The sequence below is a fragment of the Equus caballus genome, chromosome 23 (assembly GCF_041296265.1).
Source record: "Equus caballus isolate H_3958 breed thoroughbred chromosome 23, TB-T2T, whole genome shotgun sequence".
NCBI classification, from domain to species: domain Eukaryota; kingdom Metazoa; phylum Chordata; class Mammalia; order Perissodactyla; family Equidae; genus Equus; species Equus caballus.
Window position 1 is genome coordinate 37,525,597 of NC_091706.1, and position 25,396 is coordinate 37,550,992.

Below are 25,396 nucleotides of genomic sequence, written 5' to 3' on the forward strand. Positions count from 1 at the left end.
GATCCAGTGGTCAAGACTTAATCATAAAAGAAGCTGAAGGCAGCTGAAGATTGCTGGAGTCCCCACGTACCACCTGGGTTCTAAATAATGAAGTTTCCTGAATATCACCATGAACTTAGACTCTAATGTGACAAAGCCAGAAACTATTCCATCGCTGCAGACGATCTTACAAAGGTGATATGACTCAGGCAACATGGACTGCTGTCAACATTACCAAGAGCACTAAAACATGTCAGAAGTAAGATCTGGGCCTGATTCATCAAATTTCTAACTTCACCAGTTAGCCATTGCTAGGATTCCCCTGTGTCAGAACTACTCTTCTCACACAGAAATGAGGCTGACATACCCACACTGACATGCTCGTTCTGACAGATAAGTGTGGGAAAATTCAGTTTTCAAACAAAAAAGTGCCACAAAGATGAGGTGAAAGTATGCTCATAGACATAGGGAACAGTGACCTTTATAACCTAGAGTCTTTCCAGATATTCTAACTAGTGAAACAACTGGTCACACTTGGTTTCAAGTTCAGAAAAGCTGGGAAGAATGCTTTGAAAGAGAGTCTATAGTTCAGACCTACTTTGTTAGTGAACTAATATGAATCAACTGGTCCCAAGTTACAAAGATAAATTCTAAGCCTTGCCTTAGGGGATCCCATTTCTAGAGATGGAAACAGGCAGGTGAGGACATCTTAATACGTGACAGCTGTGTGACAGTACAGGGGACTATGGGAAAGCAGCCAGACCACACCTAGTTGGTCAAGAGAGGAATCGAGGGCCTCCTTCAAGGGATGACATCTGAGCCTACTCCTGGTGGATAAGTGAACAGGGGTAACATGAGCAAACCAAGACCAAGCAACAGTGAGGGCGCAGGCCTGGGGAAGTGGTGGGGCCCATGGGGTAGCCTGGGCAGATGGCGCATGGTAACCAATAGGAAAAGTCAGGGAAGTAGGCAGGGACCTAGACTCAATCCTAGAGCCAATGAGAAGCCTGGAAGTGATACCATCCTTGGCACTTTGGGCCATTCTAGGTTGCTTGAATCACCATCTTGATTTGGATAGAGATCAGGGCAGCCTGGGAACAGAAGAACAGGAGCCAAATTTAGATTAAGTGAGAGATAAGGGCTTGGACAAGACCGGGGCTTGATGGCAAAGTGTCCTGGGAGAAGAATCTGGGCTCATTTTTAAACTACTGCTTTAGAGTAAGTGATGGGGCCAATCAAAGATAGGGCACATGGAGAGGGGAAGACAGATTTTTAGAAGAACCTCTTTACCATGCATGCTTGTGAAGGCATCTAGATAAATTTTACCTACCCAGTGGGCACAAAGGCTTTACCTCAGCTTGTCGCCAAGATGTCTGTTGTAAGACTCGCATTTATGCCCGATGTCTATCCAGTGATGGCCTTGAGGGATTATGGGGTGAGTACTATATATTCCATCTCTGAAAATGAAGTCGTCACCTCCATTGTCGATAGCATCTTAGCCTCCTGACCTTTGTGCAGTGGTTTCATAGTGTCTTCAGGGACCAGCAGTGTCGACATCATCACAGGAGCTCATTAGAAATGCAAAATTGGGCCCCACCCTAGAAGTGCTGAATCAGAATCTCTGGGCAGGGGCCAAGCATTGTGTTTTAACAAGTCGTCCAGGGGATTCTGATGCAAACTAGAGCCTGAAGACCACCAAGTTAGTAGCTTGCCACCCACAAAAACTACTAACTTCCAAAGTGTGCCAGGTGGAGGGCCTTAGCTCCAGTTTGACTAATGTGCCCTGGACCACAACACCAAGCCCTGTAGTCCTGCTAGGAAAAGACTCGCTGAGGAAATTCTAGCAGCATTTTTTAAAAACTAAAATGGGGAAAAGGAGGGAGGGTTCTATCTCAACCATGAGGCTGGGTTAGGATAGTGTCATCTTGACAAGTGAAACTATCTAATTCTGGATTAATTTAAACTGGCTCTACTAGTTAAATTACAAGTCAACAGAATATTCTAGAAGGAAATCGTCCTGAGTCAGGTGCTCTAGTTGGTATGCAAGCTCAGTAGCACAGTATCTGGAGCCAGACAGCCCAAGTTCAAATTTTAGTTCTGCTCAGGGCGATCTTGGGCAAGTTACTGTACTTTCCCTTCTCCGAACAGGTTTCCTGATATGTAAAAGGGGAATAGTAGTACTGACCCTCTAGGACTGAGAATTAAATGAATCAGGAGACTGAAGTCTTAGAGCAGTGTTTGGCTAACAATAAAAAATTAAAAAAGAAAAAAAGAAAACTCATGATTCCTAAGATCATCTCAAGCTGATGTAAATAGAAAAACTGTTTGACAGTTGAACTGTAAGATTTAGTTATTTCAGTAAATCAGAAGGATTAACCTAAGTATTTAACTTTTAATTAATTTTAATTAATTTTAAGCTTTAATTGGCCCCAAACTGGTCCTTACAGAGTATCAGGCTGACTTAAAGGCCAGAACACAACCTCTGTGCTTGACACTCGGGCCCTCTTCCTTAGACCCTCTTGTTAAACTCCTTCCCTGTAGGAAAACGTCTTTGCTGACTTGGAAATCTGCTTGTCCTAAAACCAGTTTTAGCCTCTGACTAGAAAGATTGGCATTAAAGTGGCAAGCAGTAGAAGTGAGTGCGACTAAAAATAAATGCCCTTGGCGGCCCCAGAAGTGCCCAAACAAATGGACTGAAGAAATTCCAGCAGATGATAACACCCGCATGCCCCAGCCTTGAGGAGGGGCGGGAGAGATTTGAATACTTGGCCCTGCTAGTCCCAGCAGTGTGGCAGCGTGAGTCCCTCTGTGCAGGCTGAAGTTCGTGTCTGAGCCTGATACTCAGAAACGTCTCCATATTCTGGGCATTCCTGTTGGAGCGCTCCTGCAAAGGTGCCGCTCGGAGCCCTGCAGGGGAACTTGTAGCCTACTTTGAAGGCTTGGTTTTGACTGTAAGGTCTGTGCAGATTTTCACTGAAGCTTACATATTGTTCTTCCATGTTAACCCTTGCAGGGACAATTAGACAACAGCAGGCTGACTTCTATATGCATTAAAAACCCTGAGTTTCTTGGAGCCAGTGAACTGCCAACATGTCTGGGTAGCAGCGTTAACTGTTTAGGTAAGCAAGGCTCCTGGGACATGGGCGCCTTGAAGTAAGTCTGCAGAGTTGATTCCATCTGTATAGGCGACAGTATAAGCAAGCAATTCTTTGACACTTCCGGGCATCCATTCATTAAAAATTTAAACAGCCACATATGCGACTAGGTACAAGTGACTTCCAACCACCTACCCAAAGGGGTAGAGATACTCATTCTGAGGATTAGAGCTGGAAGGAAAACTGGATCTAGTCCAACGGTTGATTTCTTAAAGCAATAGAACTCTTTTCAGATTCTTACACAAAACTCCAGTCTTCAAAGTCAAGCCTTCCTGGCTATAACAGGTGGAACACCCAGTTGCCCGCTGCCATGGCTTTCCCCCGACTTCCACCCCCTTTGGCACTAAGGCAATCTTGTGAAACTCGATGGCTCTGAGGAACCCACTAAAAATCACATTTACTCCAACTTTTCACCTTTCTGCACAGATAGATTCTGGATTATAGACTACCTAGCACTTCTACTTCTGAGGTTATTTTTTGAGGCATCCTTGACTTTAGCTGAGCCTGAGAATTAAAAGAACTTAGAGTGTAGACGATTTCAAGTTCAACCTGTTCCCTTTCTAAAAGTGTAATCCTGAACTTGAGACTTAACTGTCATGGATGGAAATAGACTACACATCCACAATCCTGTAATCCCCAAAGCTTTGGGAAGCAGAAGCTTCTTAACTCGTTGGTGCTTTCAATTCTCCTGGAGCCCTGTGCATTCCCAGTTGAGCACCGGAGGTGTAAAGAGGGGATCTTTTTGAAATGTGGACAGAAAACCCAGAGTTGCTGTCAGATGGCTCAGGTCTCAATTTAGTGTCTGAGCTCTTGCTGCACTGCATCATGCAGGGAATTAAACAGAATTAGGGAGCGCGCTCTGCCCAGTAGCAATCCCCAAAGTGCTTGTGAAACTAAGAGACACGGCCATAAAGCTTCAGGTCTTTATGTGCCTCTCTTTAGAGGGTCCTTGATAAAGCGCGCTAGCCTTACCCACCGTGCCCGCTCCTCTCTTAAACAAGCAGGGACATTTAGGAGCATACTCCACTCCTAACCCCAATTGTTCCCTCTTCTTTATGGAGAGTTATGTGTGTGACATGGTAAAACACAGCTTTATGACAGCCAGGCAGAAGCTTGGGTCAGATGGAAACATCTGAGATGAGAAAAGGTAGAAATTAAACTCCTTTTTGTCTTATGACATTGGAATAAACACTAAGAAAACGTGTCTGTCTCTCCTGAGTCTGTTCAACATTGTCTTGTGAAGCAGCATTGCTGGGACTTTAATATCATTTATTATTGTTGATAAGCTTGTACGTTACAACTCCATTCAGAGACCCTCTTGAAGGCGGTAGTGGACTAAACATCAGCCTTGGCATGTTATGTGCCCATATTTAATCCCAGGGCAGCTTGAACGTCTATAAAATCTGTAGCTTCAAAACTCGTTTTTAAGGAGATCTTCCAGGCCTAACCCTAGAGTGGAAAACCATTTCTTGACACCTGCTTTTGAAGTCCCTGTCCAAGTCAGATTATAGGGTCACCTTTTTGACAATGTGGATATCAGCGTCAATGTTTTTGTCTCATTTTGACGGAACAACCTTTGCTAACTAAAACCTTTGAAAAATTGAGAGCCTTTCTGTTTTCACAGTATCCAAACTGCAACGTGACTCTTTCCAAGTGTATTTTTATCTGTGTTCTCTGACTACAAACTGTTCTTTTTCTACTTTTCAAATAAAGTACTCAAAGTAGATTCTTCTCACCCCCACAGTCCTCAGATGTAGTAGAGATACAGAACTACAGCCAAGAGCCCCTGGAACAGGTACCCCCAGCGCTGAGAATATTGAGACTATTTTGAGACCTCAGAGAGAACGGGGGGAGGGCAGGAGACGGCCAGGTACTTCATCTTGGGTTTGCAGTAGAAAAACTAGCAGGTGGTGCTTTTGACAACAAACTCTGCCCTCCCCTCAGTCCCCCTTCTCAATTCCTAGTATCTTATACCCAATAAAATACTTGTGGAATGAAAGAATAGTATGCAATATAGGTAGGAAATGCCATCGAATCATACTGCTTTGTATCTGGGTCCTAGCTTTACTAGACTCTCGGGAGCAAAGTGGTACATCAAGTTTTTAAACCAATCCATTTAGTATCTAAGAATGTTACCACACCTGTATGGTAAACTTGACTTGGACCAAATTTTCATCTCCCGGAGAATTAGCCACAAAGTATAGAATGCTCCGAAACAGCAGGGAGTAGTAGGGAGGCCAAGTAGAGTATTGTGTACATAACACAAGAGTTCTAGTCTGTGCTTGTCACTGGAGCATCTGTTCCTCCGCCAGCAGGCCACAGCTGTTGATGCTGAAGGGTAGCAGGAAGTCGGCAGGCTTTCTGCGTGGAAGGCCTCCATACGTAATCCGCATGAGCTATAGGGCGCCACTGGTTTTGTCCGATATTTGCGGTGTATTTGCATTAAGCAACCAGATCTTTGCCTCTTATCTCAAAGAAATCGCATCCTCCAGACTTGCTAATGATAGGAAACACCTGAATGTTAGCTGTCCCATGCCAGGCAAAAAACCTAAGAGGCCTACCTACAAGTATTAGTTCATACCATCGTGTGAATTAAATATCCTTACATTGAGCGGAGGAAAACAGGTGCAGAGAAACAGAATCCAGGTCTGTGGCTCGACATCGCTTTGCTTTTCTCCCATCACTGCCTTAAAAATGTTCTCCCCTTACCTCTTAGCTGTACCTTCTTGATGCTTTTTATCTTATCTTGGAGCCGTTTTGTAAACATGTCTTTTTCTAATTAGACCTCACATTCTAAGACGAGGAACCATGTTTTAAACCTTTATTTCTCCTCACTCCTTGCTACCCCTTCTAAAGCTCCTTTAGTTTGCTTGTCATAGGAGCATCATTCATAAATAATGAGTATAGAATGTGGACAAGAAATGCCACTAAAGGATTAGGATTTCGCTGTGAGATTATAGCTACACAAGTGACTTAAACAAATGAGAGAAAGGAGTCCAGGGTCAAGTCTCTGGGCCATCTAGGTTCCTTTCATCTTGGTCTGGCTCCGTTGGCCCAAGATCATTATTCCAGCCACTATGCCCTATTTTCAGGAACTAGAAAGGAATAAAGGGAAAGAAAATGGCTTCACTGTCCTTTTAAGGATATTTCCCAGAAGTTGTATATTCCGCTTCTGCTTACATTCCGTTAGCCAGAAGCCGTTACTTAGTCCTATGGCTATGCCTCACTGCAAGAGAGTCTGGGAAATCTAGTCTTACCTAGATGGTGTGGGCCCAGCTAAGAACTCAATTACTGTCAGTCATTGCCCTAAGACCCAACTCTGGTCCCTAGCATGTTACAGCCTGCTGAGTCTGCAGCTGTCCCTCTGAGAGGACCCCTATGCATAGGTTTTGGGTAACTTGCCTCTCTAACTCACTACCTTTGTATCCCAGCTTGGTTAAGTGTTCCCTCCTGATTTTAGGAAGAAAAGCCAAATGTGAACCCTCCCAATTCCAGTGCACAAACGGCCGTTGTATTACACTCTTGTGGAAATGTGATGGGGACGAAGACTGTGCTGACGGCAGTGACGAAAAGAACTGTGGTGAGTAGAGTCAAACAGTCTCACTTGCCACCTTACTAGGACTTGTGCATTTTATTGAAATGTGACTATGTTACCTTAGTGCCTACAAATGTATCAAGATTCTGAAAATAGAATCCACTTCCAAGAATTGGTTTGAACCACAATCTGAAGATTCTATACTTTCTGGTCTCGAGGAATATAATTGAATGTTTGACATAGAGTTGTCAACTTGAGTATGGAATGTTGAAGGTAAAGTGGAGTTCCTTTCAAATGACAGGACCTGGTTTATCTTAGATCAGGCAAACACTTGATATAGGAAGCTAAGGGAAAGGAGAGGAGAACCAGAAGTAGAGACAGACAGGAGATTGCTCAGAACAGAAAAATTTCTTTTTTTGATTCTCAAATGGCTCTGATTCCAAAAAAGAAAGCAAGCCATGGACAGCATGAAACCCTAAAGTTTCAATGGGTTGATTAACTCCTGGCATAGAAACTAAAAGCCAGCACAAATCAAAGATCGGATAAGGATTCTTTTTTAATTTTCTGCCTACAGTAGATGCTAATTCTAAAGCATTAGGCAGAGTGGAAAGACACTCTCTCCCCAAGAGAATGGGGGTATACCACCATACCCATTGATCAGCATCTATCAAAAGATCATTGTGAGAAAAGACTATTTGTGCAATCTATATAACTTCATGTCAGCCAGAACAACTGAGAACTACATGTCAAGATGGCATTTGGTTACCTCAAATACATGCTGAAGATTGCTTTATGATCCCTTTGTTCTGTGTTGTAAAAATCCTGAAACAATATTGTGTGTGAATGTCGGTGATAACCTTGTCATTTGCCTTTTAGAAGATGTTATATACAAACCAGAAGTACAGAAGAAAAATAGAAGCTAAATGTAGATTTCATCAACTGCCATCTTGTTATTCCCTTACGTACTTCTTGATGCATCATTACTAAAATGTTATAGCATAAACATCGTGGCAGACTGTCCTATGCTTGATTTCTCAGAACAATATCATGGCTGTTTGCATGCCAATATGTGGATTTAGCAGCTCATTTGGAAGCATAGGAAGTCCATTCTACAGTCTCAGGGAAGAAACTTATCTCCAGTTTCAAGAGCAAGAATAGTTCTCTTGTGCCACACGTTTCCATCATTTGCATTCTAACACTAAGATTTTCATCTACTCTACAAGATGTTGAGTTCCATGCTATTTCTGAGTTACCTAGGTAATATAATTCCCTCACTAAATATCTCACTAGAAGGGCCTCTCTCTTGTCAACTGTTCTCTAGGTGTAAGTGACAATTCTTCCTCTTCTCTAAACTATATGTTTAGCAAAATCCTTTGTTTTTTCTTAGAAAGTAGCCGTTGTCTTCATTGTTTTGGAAGTCGTCTTTTACCGTCTAATTCAGAAACTAACCTGGGTCATCTTAGGAGTCATCACTGACTTTTCCTAAAATAGTCTCTGCCTAAGTAACCTCTAGCCAGATTCCAAATTCTAGGATTTGGAAAAGGTGAGGAGGTAGATGCATATACGATCAAGATCACGCAAGGTGGGAAAAGTTAAGTATATTCTTGGCCAGAATTTGTCTCTGCCTCCAGGTGTGAAGGGAGAGAAGGAAAGTGGGAGCATTGCTCAGGGAAGCTCTGATGCTTGTTTTGAAATGTTCCCCGCAGAAGGGAAAAGCTACACAATTACTTAAAACTTATAAAGCCACTTCCTATTTTTCCTCTCCAACTTCTTGGTATTGAACTTGGTTACAATTTCAGCAGGGCTTTCTTTCAAGCATGTCAACTAGCATAGTTAGTCAACTTCACCTTAGATTCCACAAGCCATGTGTTTCTATGGGTCCCAGTAACTCATTCTTTTGTAAGCGTTGGGCTGAGCTGATTAATCAGTAACTTAGATCCCCTAAGTATGTGACTGGTAGTTCTCTTCTCCTGTGGCACATCTAAATTTCTATCTCTCTCTCAAGGCCCAGTTCAAATAGCCTTTCTTGACCCTCCTGGTCTATGCTCAGAAGGGAGAGAGATGAACTCTAGCAATTTGTCCCGATTTATCTTTTGCTCACACACTTTGTAGTACAGCCAATCTTTCTATCCCTGTAACATTTTATAATCCTTAAAATCACATTGTCTGTTTACAACCATCCCCTACTCCCTCTTTTGCAACTTCTGAGGATTGCCACAGGTTGAGTGACAGCAATTAACTCTGCAGACCCTCTGGCATCTTTCCACATGCTCAGGAGAACATGGGCCTTGGACATGGCTTAAATTGTTCACACTGAGGTTCCAGTATTTCAGTGATTTTAGAAACAGGTGTGAATCTAAGAGCTAACATGGCCATTCTTGTGTCCTTGGTTCAAGGAGATTAATCTTTGGCTGATCGTCGTAATTCATCATCTCATCTTGAGTTCTAGAAATTGACTACAATCACTATCTCCCTCCTTTACAATACCTGAGGCTAAATCAGAGTGACTAGTTTGATAGACTTTAAACTCTGAGAGTTGTACCTAGCTTAAACCCCTGACTTAAAGTGGTCCCTTTCAATTTTTCAGCAAAAATTGTTGGCTTTTAGCTAATTTGCCATTACAGAATATTTGTTAGAGAAGAATGTTTTAAACTGGAAATTCAGGTAGAAAGTATAGGCTCATGGGCAGAGAAGAATGTAGTCTGAGAAGGATGAGCCTAGAATTCCCTATGTGGTTATTTATCAAGACTCTTCTTATTCTCTGACTTCCTCATGGGTAGGGTGACCAAGCTGCCTGGTTTGCTTAGGACAATCTTGTTTTATGCTTATCTTCCTGGTATAATTAATAATATCCCCTTTCTCCTGAGATGGTCTCAGTTTGGACAACAAATTGCATGGACACCCTAATTGTAGGAGAAAAGGCCTGCCCTTTCTAAGAGTTAGAGTTACTGCCCTTTAGTAAGAGTTAGTAGAGGATTGATACCTTGTCTTAGGCCATTTTAACTCTGGTAGTCAATTATGGATATTGGCAGCTTCCACAGGAGCTTCAATGGCTTTTAGCTGGTTGATGTTAGCCCACCCCTTGAATTCTAAATACGACTTCTCTCATTCTCAGACTTCACCTTTCTCTCTTTCTTACTGAGTGGATTCCTCTGCCCCAGTAGACCTGTAGGGGTGACAATATTCAGTACTGGAGCTTGGCCTTCTCTCTCTACCCTAAACCCATGTGTTGTTAAGAGATGCCCCTAGAACAGTGATACTGTGATCCAGTCATAGGAAGGAATGTTTGGCTAGTAAACTAATGACATACTTGAATGACTTGGAAGAAATCCATGAAGACAATGAAGCTATTACTTAACTCAACATTGTAAAACAGGCAAAGTTAGTTGTGAGGTATCCCTGGGTTGTAAGATAATGGGCAACCTTTGTCTTACTTTGACTTCAATATCCTCTGAGTCTCTCAAATGAGCACCTTCCTCCTTTAAAAGGAGAAAAAGATTTTTCTAAGGTTCTCCTGGATATTGGCAGTTAAGTGCTAATTGACTCAGCTTTATTTTTAGAGTAAAACATATCAAAATGCAGTTTTACCATCAGTGGGAATATAGGACTCTTGGGTAAGTGACTTCAACTTCAACCCTGTGAATAAACTTTTGTAGTGAAGAAGACGTGTGCTGAGTCTGACTTCGTGTGCAACAATGGCCAGTGTGTGCCCAACCGATGGCAGTGTGATGGGGATCCTGACTGTGAGGATGGTTCTGATGAAAGCCCAGAACAGTGCCGTGAGTGTGACTTGCTTTGTGCTTGAACTTTTCCATGCTGTTCTGTGTCTCATAGCTCTAAATATTGCTTAATCTAAAACTTGGTGTTAGTTTTCCTTTGCCTAGTGCAAGTGTAGGCTTGCTGACTCCAAGGTCAGTCAAGTCATTAACAGTTGATCAGTATCCTTTACAGAATGTTCTCCCTAGTCTAACAAGACTGACGTTCTCTTGGGTAGCTTCACTATTGAATATTTAAGACTGAAGCCAGCAGATTTGACTAAGAACTCCTTGACTAGGTGCATAGATTTCAAATGTTTGATAATAATGACTCTGAGCAGATGGTACTCTGGTCCTGGAAGCTAAGTCAAGATGTAAGGGTCCCCCATGGGCCAAGTATAAGCTTTTAGATGCACAGCTTCTTATATTATGAAAATAATCTACTGAAGTGGTAAAATGGCTAGAAATAGGATGATATAGTGATTTTTAACAAACATGTAACCTAAAATTATTAAAGCAGGGAGCTTACAGCTGGTTTTTAAATACGAGAAACTTCATAGGCATGTAAATGTTGTCTGTATCCTTAGATTGATACTCAGGAAAAAGTCTATGAGATCATAGAGGAGGATGATTTGGGACAGATAAATTGTGATCACTCGAATGTCATGGTGAAGAAAGTCTTGGATTTCATTTTGAGGCAGTAGAGGCTTGTTGAAGTGCTAAGTGGAAGTCTAATATGAACAAATTTTAGGCCTGGAATACGATTACAAAAAGATCAAGCAGAGAGAAAGATACGTGTGTTCATTCCCATTTTCTAGGCAAGAAGTTAGGGGAGTAATAAGAACATTGGTAAGGTAGGTGAGCTAACCACTAAGGCAGGTTCCATAAAGATTCAGCCCCAAGTTTTAGTGGAGGATGACCCAGTTAAGTCAAGAATTAGAGGATGTCCCTACTTCTGAGATGTAAATCTAAAGGAGGTTATGAAGGAGGCCTGTAAAGTAATCTGGGCAAGGGAAGACTTTATAGTTGTTAGACTATCTGGCCTTTAATGAAGTTGGGATTAAGTAACAATATCTAGGTATGCCACTTGATAGCCCACAGATTAATAATGGTCCAGGAGCAGGCCAGCCAATAAACCTAACTATGCCAAGTAAAACAAAAGCCAGAACTGAGCAAACCACGGAAACCTGAAGGAGTAACACAGTCAAGGCTCTTAGGTGTACTGCCAGGTAGCATAGTTTGGCATGGCTTCTACGCAATGGAGCTGGCGAAGGATCTACCCAGGCTTCAGAGAGTGAGTCACATGTCACCAGTAGGCCAGGCTGCTGAGTTACAGGTGTGAGCACTTCCAGGCAGCGCAGGAGCAGCAGCTTTGCACCGATGAGTTTGGAGGGCTCTTTTGAGACTGTATATCATCAACAGATATGAGAACATGCCGCATAAATGAAATCAGCTGTGGCGCCCGTTCTACTCAGTGTATCCCAGTGTCCTGGAGATGTGATGGTGAAAATGATTGTGACAGTGGAGAAGATGAAGAAAACTGTGGTAAGAAGATCAGTGTTGAGTGGCTTATCCCAAAGACCCTTTCTCTCCAAGAAGGGTGGGCAGGGGAAGCGAACTTAAGCATGGAGATACAGTTACATTGACTCACTTTTCAGTGACTTCACTATCTGCTCAACTACTTGTACTTCCTAACTGCCCTAAATCTCTGAAAGAAGTTCACATGGTAATTGACCATTGAGCTTGGTGTTTCTTCTAGGCAAATAGAAATAAGAAGGTAAGTTGTTCAAGGCATTTATATTTAGAAGTAGTTCAGTGAAGCTGGAGTTGGGCTTCTGTCTCTGGTAAGACATAGTTCATGAGCCTTCCTCACTTTGGCTCAGTAAAACTAGAGGAGGACTAGAGCTAGCAAACACATTCTGAGCTCTAAACTGGATCTGCTTACTGGAATAAATGCCTTGAGTATTAGACAAGCATTTCTTAGCCCCTTAGGTTCTATTTTAACCTTTCCAAAAGTTAAACTGGGACAGAAGTGTTCATTAACGTCCTGCTAGCAGATACCCAAAGAAAATTCTCCCCAACAGATGGGACTTTTGTCTCCTGTCACAGTTCGTGACTGTAAAAGCTAACTCTGTTTCCTATCCTTTCATGTTTCTGATCTTGGAAAATGCGTCATAAAATGCTACCTGTTAAAGGTGAGGCCCTGGGAAAATCTCTAGCTTGAACAAACATTGCTTTGAATGTTCTTTCAAGCTACCGCCCTTTTATAGGGCCTCTAAAACTACAGCTCCCGTGTCTGACAAGCACAGGCCTCCTGATGCAGTAGTGTACAAGCGAGCCGAGGGCACTTGCAGTTGAGGCGCCAGTCTCGTGTGTAGAAATCCCCTTCTGAGGTCAGTACCACTGCACCTAGTCCAGTGAGTTTTGGTGTTCAATCCTAGCAGCGAGCTTTATGTATTGGTAAGCCCTGGAGCTGCCAAGTGTTTCCCTCTTAAATGTAGACATTGCTTCCCAAGAGAGTCGTGGTCTCCACCCTCATTACCACCAAATTGTGACCTTAATTCATTTGGCAGGAATTTGAGTCAAAGTACAAAGTGCCTAGCCTGACTAGCTTATCATTTATAAGTATATCTGGCTGCTAGATTGTGATTCTAGCCTAGCAGTGCCTTTCAAAAACATGAAAGTATTTAAGACCAGGTCTTAATACTTCCTGATCCTCCTTTGAAGGACTGAAAGAGAAGGAACCACAGGTGGTGGTATAATGTCATGGCTTCTTTTTGGCCATAGTGTCATAATGCTTATTATGAGTATGTGTTTGCCTGTATTCCTGATGCATGATAGTGTCAGCTAATGATGTAGCCTGGTCTGATAAGCAGTATATCTATTTAAAGATAACTCAGCCTCTGCTAAAACTCTGTTATAGTTTATTGTTCCCTGTCCCTTTAAGAGTCAATTGTGGTTCTCATCTCAAATTAATTTCAACTGTTTTCTGGATCCTTTATTTCTGTTCTTATTCAAGTGTCCCTGCATCTTTTCATGTGAGACTGTTTCCTAGTATTCCATGAACTCGAATATTGATATAATTCCACTTCAGCTTTTAAATTAAGCTAGAAAACTAGGATTCGTGATCAAAGATCTGCATGTTAGATTTTGGGACAAGAGTCTTGAAAGGACCAATCCTGATACACTCTGAGTGGGGCATCCTCTCTCTCAACAGGTAACATAACGTGTAGCCCTGATGAGTTCACTTGCTCCAGTGGCCGCTGCATCTCCAGGAATTTTGTATGCAATGGTCAGGATGACTGTAACGACGGCAGCGATGAGCTGGACTGTGCTCCGCCCACCTGCGGCGCCCACGAGTTCCAGTGCAGCACCTCCTCCTGCATCCCCAACAGCTGGGTATGCGACGATGATGCAGACTGCTCGGACCAATCAGATGAGTCCCTAGAGCAGTGTGGCCGCCAGCCAGTGATACACACCAAGTGCCCGGCCAGCGAGATCCAGTGTGGCTCCGGCGAGTGCATCCACAAGAAGTGGCGATGTGATGGGGATCCTGACTGCAAAGATGGCAGCGATGAAGTCAACTGTCGTAAGTAGCTCTCTCATCAGTATGGCATATTTGTTTCTCTTCCATGTGTCAACTGGGGACAATTTGGCTGGCTTCATTCCATGGTATTCCTTCCCTCTTTGTAGCTTCTCGAACCTGCAGACCTGACCAATTTGAGTGTGAGGATGGTAGCTGCATCCATGGCAGCAGGCAGTGTAACGGGATCCGAGACTGTGTCGACGGCTCTGATGAAGTCAACTGCAAAAACGGTAAGGGTCTCTTCTTGTGGGTTAGTCGGAGGAGTGCTCTGACCAGACCCACTAATGGAATCTCTCTTCTGTGTTTCTCTGTGTAGTCAATCAGTGCCTGGGCCCTGGAAAATTCAAGTGCAGAAGCGGGGAGTGCATAGACATCAGTAAAGTATGTAACCAGGAGCAGGACTGCAGGGACTGGAGTGATGAGCCCCTGAAAGAATGCAGTAAGTGAAGGGGTTGCTTGAGCACAGAGTTGGGAAGGTGAATTAGATCCAGCGCAGCTAATGCTGCTTAGACCCTGCATAATACCTGGTTCAACTACTTTTAATGAACTAAGTTCAATTGTTAGGCTTAAGAGTAAAATTTTATGACTTAAAAGCCCGAGCAGTGACAAACTTGCTCATAGTTTTACCTTCTTAAAAGTAACTGATCAGCAATAGAGAAACTTGACTAAATACCGCTTAACCAGCTGGTAACTTGCCAAAGAGATCAGGCTTACTATTCCCCCAATAAACTCTGTGAAGCATATTTATAAAACAAGTGATGAGATCTTAGAAAAATCATGAGTTTGACTAGACTATCTAGATAAGTTATCACAAATAATCTGGATTTTAAATGTAATAGGCTAAATGTCAATTTGGAACCAGGTGTCAAGTAACTCTACTACATTTTTATTCCAGATGTGAATGAATGCTTGGTTAATAATGGTGGATGTTCCCATATCTGCAAAGACCTAGTGATAGGCTACGAATGTGACTGTGCAGCTGGGTTTGAACTGATAGATAGGAAAACCTGTGGAGGTGAGTCAAAGAAGAGAACCTAACCCCGGGGGTGATGGGAAAGGACAGTAAATATCTAGTAAGATAGAGGAACAGCAAGACTAATTCTAATTTCCCTCCTAGATATTGACGAATGCCAAAATCCGGGAATCTGCAGTCAAATTTGTATCAACTTAAAAGGCGGTTACAAGTGTGAATGTAGTCGTGGCTATCAAATGGATCTTGCCACTGGCGTGTGCAAGGCAGTAGGTAAATGAACTTGGACTGGTGTTGCTCTGGTACCTTTATGAGTAAGTGCTTATGAAAGGTACAGCCAGTGACTACAACAGTCAAACTAAACATGAAATTAAAATAGTACTTGAGAGCAATGCTACTAACCTCCCAGTGCAGTATCCTAGGATAAATAGCAGGTTGTTCTCCCCAGACACCTGCCTTGGTCATTCCTTTTGCATCTGATGCCATGAATACCTACCAGGTTTGCTTACTTTCTGCTTCCGAAACTTGAGTGCAATTCAGATAAGTGACTTATTCCTCGACTGCCCTATGTCGAATGCTGTGACCCCAAGACTGCCTTCTTGAACAGTAGGAAGTGCTTGCAGGTCCCAGGGGCGTGGACTCCGGCAAGAGTACTCCTGAGGTGTTCGGCAACACCTTCACTTTTTAAGAGCTCCTCTGTTGGGAGGAGGTGACTTAGAAGGACCTTACCTTCTCACAGCAAAACTAAATAAACCTGACTCCTGTCTTGCAGGCAAAGAGCCAAGTCTGATCTTCACGAATCGAAGAGATATCAGGAAGATTGGCTTAGAGAGGAAAGAATATATCCAACTAGTTGAACAGCTAAGAAACACCGTGGCTCTCGATGCTGACATTGCTGCTCAGAAACTTTTCTGGGCTGATCTAAGCCAAAAGGCCATCTTCAGGTAACTTTCCATTCCATTCCGAGTGTCTTGGCATATAAGTCATTGGGTCATTCGGCCTGTGGGAAGGTTGGAAGGAGTTGATCTTGTCTCTAGCTGCAATCTAGCATCTTATTACCTGGGAATATTAAATTTAAATGCTGATTCTTTAACTATTAAATTACTATCAGTTCCTAATTAGAAACTAACAATTGTCTATGAAATAAAAGATGGCTGTAGCTATAAGATTAGAACAGATGACATCTTAATTTCTCATGTTTCTCCTCATTCTCTATAGTTAATTGAGAACTGTTCATTGTTGCTACAACTAGAAATGGTAGTAGCAGCTTTTTCTTAATAGGAGCTATAGAAACTCAGATGATGGCTGCTGAAACTAATAGCTTCCCTTAGAAGTGTGTTGTTCTTGAATATAGGATACATACCAGCAACTAAAAAACCTACAGTATTATTAATTTAGTATCCTTAAGCAGCATGGCTAAATAATTTGAATGACAAGCTGTGGTGTTACTAGAGATCTTTCTGAACAAAGTTGTTGACCATTTTGTAAGCAGAAAGTCCATTCTCCAGGCTCTGATGGTATCAAAACTCTTAAATTTCTTGTGACCTATTCTATTTCAGTGCCTCAATTGATGACAAGGTTGGTAGACATGTTAAAATGATCGACAATGTCTATAATCCTGCAGCCATTGCTGTTGATTGGGTGTACAAGACCATCTACTGGACTGATGCGGCTTCTAAGACTATTTCAGTAGCTACCCTAGACGGAACCAAGAGGAAGTTCCTGTTTAACTCGGACTTGCGAGAGCCCGCCTCCATAGCTGTGGACCCGTTATCTGGGTTTGTATTCTGTGTTTTTCATCATGTAGCCTTTTGGATGCTATCTGCCCAGGCCAGGAGCTTTCCTCATGTCTGAGGTAGTACTGAAACCCCAAGACTTAGCTCCCCACAACAGAGAATTATCTGGTTCCAGATGTCAGTGGTGCCATGGGTAAGCAACCCTGGGAGGGCCTCATCTGTATGACAGGCCCTCCCAGGGCAGTATGACTGCTGGTTGACCTTAACGAAACAACATTTCTGATTTCATGTATACCAAAAGCTGTATCTGAACGTTATGCCCCCCCAAGCTTCTACACAAATGATTTTTAATTTTTGTCGGAGTGCTTTGTCAGGTGAACTCTGGATGATCAAACCTAAGGACTGGCCTGAATTGTGGGGATTTGGGGAAACACGTTACCTTAAGGCTTTCCTCTAAAAGTGCAGGTGGTCTGAAAGTCCAATTGAAATAAACAGACCTCTCTACAAACATTTCACTGAGGAGCTTCGCTAAATTTGCCACTAAATAATATAGAAAAGCAACTTAGGAAGTTGACTAAGGCTGTGGCAATCACAGCTGGGCCCCAGGAAGCCTCACTAGAACACATCCAGCCAGCCCCTCCTATAAAGCTTCACAGATAGGCCTCTTTCACTCCCAGGAAAGAATTGGTCTTTTATAAATGAAATATACAACCTGTGACTTGGGGCTGAAATTTAAATGTCAGACTTACATAGGTTAATAGAGTTAATAATGAGCTTGTAAATTCTAAGTGTTAACTTTTGTTTACCCAGACCATAATCTAGACTAAGTGTTTCTGTTTGTCTCTAGAGAATCAATCCCTAGCGTTTTCTATTTACTCTTTGAACGTTTGTCTCAAGCTACAACGTTATGCCTTCTAAACCACTGAGGCTTATTCTGATTTAATTCTTCCCAGCTTTGTTTACTGGTCAGACTGGGGTGAACCAGCTAAAATAGAAAAAGCGGGAATGAATGGATTTGATAGACGGCCGCTGGTGACAGCGGACATCCAATGGCCTAACGGGATTACACTTGGTATGTATGTTTGTCCTTCCTTGACCCCAATCCAGCTGTCTTCAGAGAGTTTTATCTTATCTCCATAGTTAATTCTGGACCATGGCAGACAATGGTTCCTTCTAGAGTAGGAATTTTGGATGAGGGTAGCTGAGTAACACAAGCGGAATGGTGGACTTAGCAAAGTACATGCTCTATAATTATTAGCTTTTCTGTCCATTTGGGCCTAATATGTGACACAAATCCAGTGAATCTTGGGCCTCGGGAATGCTCATCCTCAATATTCCTAGCATAGGTGCCTTAGCAGTTTCTGAATTGCAGGCCTATGAGAGTTTTCTTGGATCATAAGAGAACAACAAATGCTAGCCTCTTTTAATAATTCTGTCATGTAAGTAATATTTCTTAAGTCAGTTACTTTGAGAATCTTCAGTACTCCTTTAGTCCGCCAAAGTGAACGTGGGTCCAGATTCTGCATGCTGCTTCACACAGTCTGTGGGACCCTGGTGAGAACCCCTGCTGAAGAAGGAACCATGAAGTAGAATATGGGATTCCTTAGATATTGTAAGTGGAAGCCAGAGCAGTCCTGACTTATCACACACTGACATTTCTTTTCCTATCTAGACCTTATAAAGAGCCGCCTCTATTGGCTTGACTCTAAGTTGCATATGTTATCCAGTGTGGACTTGAATGGCCAAGATCGTCGGATAGTGCTGAAGTCTCTGGAGTTCCTAGCTCATCCTCTCGCACTAACAATATTTGAGGTAAGACGTGTGTCTCACATCTAAATGTATACCTTTGAGTTACTCTGGTACCTTGAGGAGAAAGAACAGGCATGCGGGAAGGTGGGAAGGGCAGAGGAGCATGCTTTCACTTAAAACCAGGGACGAAGTAGCTACTGATTCCTCGGAGCACTATAAGAAACCCAAACTTGCTCTTCTTACAGCTTTCCGCCTAATGTCCCAGACCAGCCTTAAATCAACTTGGTCTATTAGATTGCCGCTAAATAATGACGACCTTAGATACTGACTTGTGTTAACCCTACGTGGACATGCTAATTTGGGGGTTCTGTTGTAGGATCGTGTCTATTGGATAGACGGGGAAAATGAAGCCGTCTATGGTGCCAATAAGTTCACTGGATCGGAGCTGGCCACTCTAGTTAACAACCTTAACGATGCCCAAGACATCATTGTGTACCATGAACTTGTACAGCCAGCAGGTAACGTGGAGAAGCAGAGCCCTTAATGTCTACTTTAAGGGCAGCAGCATGACCTACCTGTTGGGTATAAGGAACTCTTTAACTCAGCTTGCTCTCACATGAACTTTTCCCTCCTGTACCCTACCTCAGACACTTCAAACCTGGTGTTTGGTATATTTTATTTCTGACTTCCTAGCAAAAGACCTTCAGAACTACAGCTCGTATCTTCCCTCCCAACCCTCAATGTTCGGTCTTTTATTTTAGTGTTTTCCATATCCCCTTGGCCTTTATTCCTTCTTGCTAAGACTATTTACTAGCCTCCGAAGTAGCTTTTATGCCACAAACTTTTCCTATCTCTGCCCATGACACACCTTACATAAAATCATGTAGATCCTCAAACACATCTGGTCCTATCATCTCCTGCCCAAAATACTTGACTGGTTCTATCTAAATGAGACCCTGAAACCTCCCTATAGCTGGGTTCCTTCCACTTTGTGGGAACAAGGCAACACAAAGCCAGGAGAACATGCTTCTCTCCTTCCTCGGAGCCTTCGCTATAAGCTTTGGACCAATAGCAAGTGCCAGTGCTGGTCACTCACCTCCTTTCCCGCTCTGTTCCCTCACACCCATCTGCTTAAGGCATAACTCTTACTCTACATCCAAGAAGGGTCTTTGGATCTGTCATGTCCTTAGAGGATGCTGCATGTACCCTTATATTTATTCTTTACTGGTATTGATTTAACTTGAAGGTTTGACACAGAACACAAGTTTAAGCTCCCTGGGGACAAGGACAGATGTCTTCAGCATCTAGAACAGGGCTTTATGTATAGCAGGCCCTGGAATACCTATTTTAAAGGACTTTTATTTTTGAATAGGTAAAAATTGGTGTGAAGAAGACATGGAGAATGGAGGATGTGAATACCTATGCCTGCCAGCACCACAGATTAATGATCACTCTCCAAAATATACCTGTTCCTGTCCCAATGGGTACAAGCTGGAAGAAAATGGCCAGCAGTGCCAACGTAAGGCTTCTGACTTTTCAGCCACAAGCAGGACATACAACACAATCAAATAGGACACTAGCTATAAAAACTACCTGAATTTTAAGAACTTGGTTTTAACTAATTCTTGGAATAGATTAGAGAGCATATCTGTTACTGTTGCATGCCAGGTGTTCATGTTATTATTCAGAACTGACTTTTAACTCATTTCAACATTAGATGAGTCTATAGGTAAAGTATCAGTGTGACTGTACTGATTTGTACCAATTAGTCCCATAACAGCACTAAGCTAGCCAACTTTCAGATAATTAAACAAAGTCTTAACATTTTCCTCCAAAGAGAGAGGCCTGAAATTATGCTCAAAGAAGGCCATGGTTACTGGAAACCTCCTGGCCCCAGTGGTTGACAATATCTTAAACTCACACTTAAACCAACTTGCATTTTTGTCTTCTGTTCTTAGCTTTTGATTAAGTGGAAAATTAAACTCACATGTTGTGAGCAAGGAACTCATACTGTGAGGTTTTTATTAGCTTAATACCGGGTCCCTGCAGGGACTAGCTCAGTTTACTGAGAAAGTACTTGTAAGACACCCTTGCAACTAGCATGCGTGGTATAATGCCTGGTAAAGAGCATTTCTTATAACTTCCAGGAGTCTGAGACATTGCAGAGGGGTCATTAAGTGTGGCTGTGCATCATTTTGAATTGTCAACTTCCAAATGCTGACTGTTCTGCCCAAAGCCTCATGTTTATCTGGTTTTCCACAAAGACTGCTATTTCTCTCAGTCTTGACATGTCCACCAGGCAACTTAGTTCAGCAGTGCTTTGTGTATTTCCGGTGGTGTTATCATAACCTATCACATGGCTTGTCTGGACTCAACAGCTGGCCGCTCTGGAACCTTGGCATTAACCAGGTTCTTGGTTTTTATAATTCAGGTACTGCAACTACTGTGACTTACAGTGAGACAAAAGATACCAACACAACAGAAATTTCACCAACTAGTGGACTAGTTCCTGGAGGTATTGGGTTCAGTACTGCAAACTGTTAATCTCAACTAACAGCCACACTCTTTGTATCTATTTCTTAAATAATTAATGCAGCCTTTAACTACTAGTTCTGCCCTTGACTGGTAACCTACATTTCAGCTTCAGAGACTTAGAACCTGCAAATCTTAGTCTGCCCTGACTTATGAAGGTTTCTATTAGAGAACTGTTAGTGAAATGGCTATTATAGCACGTGACTCTCAAATACCTCTAGACCTGTTCTTCCTGGTACACAATTGTAGTAGATTCTGAACATCAATGATAGATGCAAGGGCATGAGGCTCTCTACCAGCAGGGTCAGTTTTTAAGTCTGAATTCAGATCCTTCTAAACTGATGTCTTTTATTGCCCTGTAGGGATCAACGTGACCACAGCAGTGTCGGAGGTCAGCGTTCCCCCAAAAGGGACTTCTGCTGCCTGGGCCATCCTTCCCCTCTGTAAGTAGATTACATACATATCTGGATCCGGCAAGCTTCTTAGATACCAGCTGGGCATTTCTAGTTCATCTAGAGACACCCCTCCCACGGCCCCCTGTATTGTCATAGCACTCAGGATACTGAATTACATTCGCTCCCTCCCCAACACGGCACGGTAGAGTCCACACCTTTCCCTTCAGTGTATCCTTAGCATGGTGACCGGCAGTGATAAATACTCAACTATTACATGCAAGATGCTTATTGCTTTCTACTTCAGAGTCACTAGCCTGACTTACCCTCTTTCACAATAAATCCCTTCAAGTCAAGAGCATTGTTCTATTCCCCTTTGAATACAGAGGCAATACACAAATGCTTAAATGCCTCCTTGAGGAGTTATAGGACTTGTAGAGGGTAAATTAAAAATAGTTCAGAATTTTCAGGGCCAGCCCTGGTGACCTAGTGGTTAAGTTCAGCACACTCTACTTTGGCAGCCCAGGTTCACTTCCTGGGCACAGACCTACACCACTTGTCTGTCGGTGGCCATGCTGTGGTGGCAGTTCACATACAAAAAGAGGAAGATTGGCAGCGGATGTTAACTCAGGGTGAATCTTCCTCAGCAAAAAAGAGGAAGATTGACAACAGATGTTAGCTCAGGGTGAATCTTCCTCAGAAAATTTAAAAAAAAAAATTCAAAGCTAGGGAAAAGAACCTCTAAAGCAATTATTAGACATGTGAATTCTAAGGCACTTTGCTATAAATGGCCTCTTTATCCTAAATTACTGGATTTCAAGCTTAGCTAATACATCAGGACCACTTGAACTCTCCAGAAGCTTCTGCAATTTTAATTCAGGCGGCCTGGGGAGGGGCCCAGGACCCTGCACTTGCCCAGATGGATGTGTCCACCTCAGCACCAGTCCACAGACTAATCGTGGGTCTGAACTTATTTCAAGCTCCTGGCCCATTTATATTCTCACATCTAGTTATTCCAGCTTCATAAAACATGAAACTTGTATTAATATCAACTGTCATGGATCCCTAAACAGGATCTTTTTCGTATGTTTTGACTAGATCTTGCTTAGTCACCCTGTTTTCTTTTCAGTGCTCTTAGCAATGGCAGCAGTAGGCGGCTACTTGATGTGGCGGAATTGGCAACACAAGAACATGAAAAGCATGAACTTCGACAATCCTGTGTACTTGAAGACCACTGAAGAGGACCTGTCAATAGACATTGGTAGACACAGTGCTTCTGTGGGACACACGTACCCAGCAGTAAGTCAGCTTTGTGTCTTTATACACCATGGCTTGCAGTAAGACTTTTTGGAAAGGAGACCACTGACTCAAGCTATGACTGCCTGGGCTAGGAAGAGCCATTAGGATCAAGGAGCCACCAGATATGTCATCTACTACCTGGAAATTAGACAGTCTAGTCTGTTAGAGCCTAAGTCAGTTGATAAGCATCTGACCCATACAGAATGACAAGTAAGTCAACTTAAGGTCATACTTGATATATTTTTGTTTATAGAAACAACATGTACATGTTAACGGGAACTAAGTAGCTCCTTTTTGAACTATTAAATCCATTGCCTACTGGATACTTAAAAGTAAATTAGCATATCATATATAGGGGAGTTGGCTTAAAGTCAGTATATTGACCAAGATACGTTTAGTCAAAATTACCAAATGCTTGAAAGTGGCCTATCCTGCTTAGTATAGCTAGCTTTTCTTTCAGCAGTAGAGTCAGTTATTTATTCTTCAGTTGAAACCCAAATGGAGTATTTGGCCTTCACTTAGGGAACAGGGTGAACAAGACAAGTGCTCAGTACTCCCTCTCAAGCTCTCTCAGACAAAGAATGGTGACCAATTCATGGCACACATGTCTTTCCACATTTTTCTCCCAGACTTAGGATCACTAAATAGAACAGGCAGAATCAGTCATACTGTTTTCTCTCTCTACCAGGTAGATACAGCTGAATTCAAGTTAAAATGCATTAGTGATAACAACTCAATGCTGTTTTGCATTGGACTTCCATTCTGTGCACCTTTGGTCTCTGAATGACCACCTCAAAAGCAAGGTCCATCTTAGAGACTGGAGTTGGTACCCATGAGTGACCACCAAGCTCATTCCCCACTTTTTCTTTTCCACAGATATCAGTTGTAAGCACAGACGATGATCTAGCTTGACTTCTGAGACAAGGCTTGACCTTTGAGGTCTAAACCAATAACACCCCACTTCGGAATGGTAACCGAGCCAGCAGCTGAAGTCTCTTTCTTCCTCCAGCCTGGAAGAAATGTCAAGATATCTTTGCGTGGATCAAGCTTGTATACTTGACTGTTTTTATATTACTTTTGTAAATATTCCTGTCCACATTCTACTTCAGCTTTGGATGTGGTTACCAAGTATCTGTAACCCTTGAATTTCTAGACAGTATTGCCACCTCTGGCCAAATATGCACTTTCCCTAGAAAGCCATATTCCAGCAACGAAACTTGTGCTGTAGTGTATACCACCTGTACATACATTGTATAGGCCATCTGTAAATATCCCAGAGAACAATCACTATTCTTAAGCACTTTGAAAATATTTCTATGTAAATTATTGTAAACTTTTTCAATGGTTGGGACAATGGCAATAGGATAAAACGGGTTACTAAGATGAAATTGCCAAAAAATTTGTAAACTAATTTTGTACGTATGAATGAAATCTTTGACCTCAATGGAGGTTTGCAAAGACTGAGTGTTCAAACTACTGTACATTTTTTTTTCAAGTGCTAAAAAAATTAAACCAAGCAGCTTAACCATGGTTTGTGCCTATTCCTCTAGGATAGACTTTTATAAACAGCCTGAGTAGTATCAAGTGTTCTACTAACAACGTATATGAGCTATAGATCTTGATGTTGTATAACTAAGCCTATTATTTGGCCAGTTTCTCTTACAAACAAGTACTAAAAGAACAAGGTACCCCTTAATATTTGCTTCCCCCAAATAAATCTTATTTTGTAAAAGAAGCTAGCTTAGCCTGTCCCAAGAATTCCTCTTGCTAAGAGGAAAGTTCCTCTTCTCATTAATTTGTTTCCTGATCTGGAAACATATGCTAAGGTTTCTATTAATTCTTCTTCACACTGAAGTCTCTGTTTTGCATGTTCTATCATTATATACAGTTCAAGGAGAGGTTCTTTCTAAGGCATGGGAAAGGACTTTCTTCTCTTACAAGTCTAGACAGTCTACTGTAAAGAGAGTGAGGGAGGTGATAGTAGTGGCACTCTTGAACAGTCTACAGTTGTGGTTCTCAATGGGGTTAGGGTTAGTATCTGCATCACCTGGGAGCTTGTTAAAAATGCAAATTCTCAGGCTCTGTGCCAGACCTGCTGAATCAGAAACTCTGGAGGTGGAGTCTAGGAATGTATTTTCACAAGCCCTTCAGGTGATTCGGATGTAAACTAAAGTTTGGAAACCACTATTCCAGTGTGACTTCATGGAGAATCTGATATCTCCTGATTTTTCAGCCTGGCTGGCATAGGATGGATTCCTTCTAAGGACAATTTCTGAAACATTAAGGAATTTGGGTAAGAGAAAAGGTACCATGGGGCTTTAGTAAGTTTTCCATCAGATTGGCCAATACTTCTTTTCTCTAAAGTCTCAGGATGCCAGCAAACAAAGGAACATATAAGGCTTGAAGCCCTGGGAAGATGCTTTAAGTCCAAAGTAAGGTAGGGAGTCCACTGCTAAACGTGCAACATTTCCTCGGGATTAAACGACCAATATGGTAGCAAAAGATGAAGAGAAGATGTTTTGAGTAGCTAAATGGATCAGTGGATATCTCATATTCCACTTGCACACGGACTATAAATAAGGCAGTCAACATCTTCCTTGTGGCTTAGGCAAAGAGATCAATAATCCTAGATGAAGAAGTCACTTCTGTCATTTTGATTATAAATACCTTCTTGTGAGTTGGGTCAAATGGATGAAAGTGAAAAGACA

At 42.3% G+C, this 25,396-nt stretch overlaps 1 protein-coding gene across 8 annotated transcripts in view; it reads left to right on the forward strand.

Moving 5' to 3' along the window:
* VLDLR (very low density lipoprotein receptor) overlaps positions 1–24,218 on the forward strand; it is a 30,053-nt gene extending 5,835 nt beyond the window's left edge. For 4 of the 8 annotated variants that reach the window (XM_070248204.1, XM_070248205.1, XM_070248203.1 and 1 more), the window contains 17 exons: positions 6,595–6,714; positions 10,326–10,448; positions 11,847–11,969; positions 13,642–14,013; positions 14,118–14,240; positions 14,327–14,449; positions 14,906–15,025; positions 15,128–15,253; positions 15,753–15,924; positions 16,540–16,758; positions 17,670–17,788; positions 18,389–18,528; positions 18,842–18,983; positions 19,838–19,984; positions 21,360–21,440; positions 22,519–22,688; positions 23,565–24,218. In XM_070248204.1, the coding sequence (XP_070104305.1) occupies positions 6,595–6,714; positions 10,326–10,448; positions 11,847–11,969; positions 13,642–14,013; positions 14,118–14,240; positions 14,327–14,449; positions 14,906–15,025; positions 15,128–15,253; positions 15,753–15,924; positions 16,540–16,758; positions 17,670–17,788; positions 18,389–18,528; positions 18,842–18,983; positions 19,838–19,984; positions 21,360–21,440; positions 22,519–22,688; positions 23,565–23,600 (2,456 nt within the window). In that variant the 3' untranslated portion in view covers positions 23,601–24,218. Of the gene's footprint in view, positions 1–6,594; positions 6,715–10,325; positions 10,449–11,846; positions 11,970–13,641; positions 14,014–14,117; positions 14,241–14,326; positions 14,450–14,905; positions 15,026–15,127; positions 15,254–15,752; positions 15,925–16,539; positions 16,759–17,669; positions 17,789–18,388; positions 18,529–18,841; positions 18,984–19,837; positions 19,985–20,896; positions 20,981–21,359; positions 21,441–22,518; positions 22,689–23,564 lie in introns of all 8 variants that reach the window. The other 4 variants (XM_070248207.1, XM_070248206.1, XM_070248202.1 and 1 more) reach the window with 3 other exon arrangements.
* Positions 24,219–25,396: the final 1,178 nt, after the last annotated feature.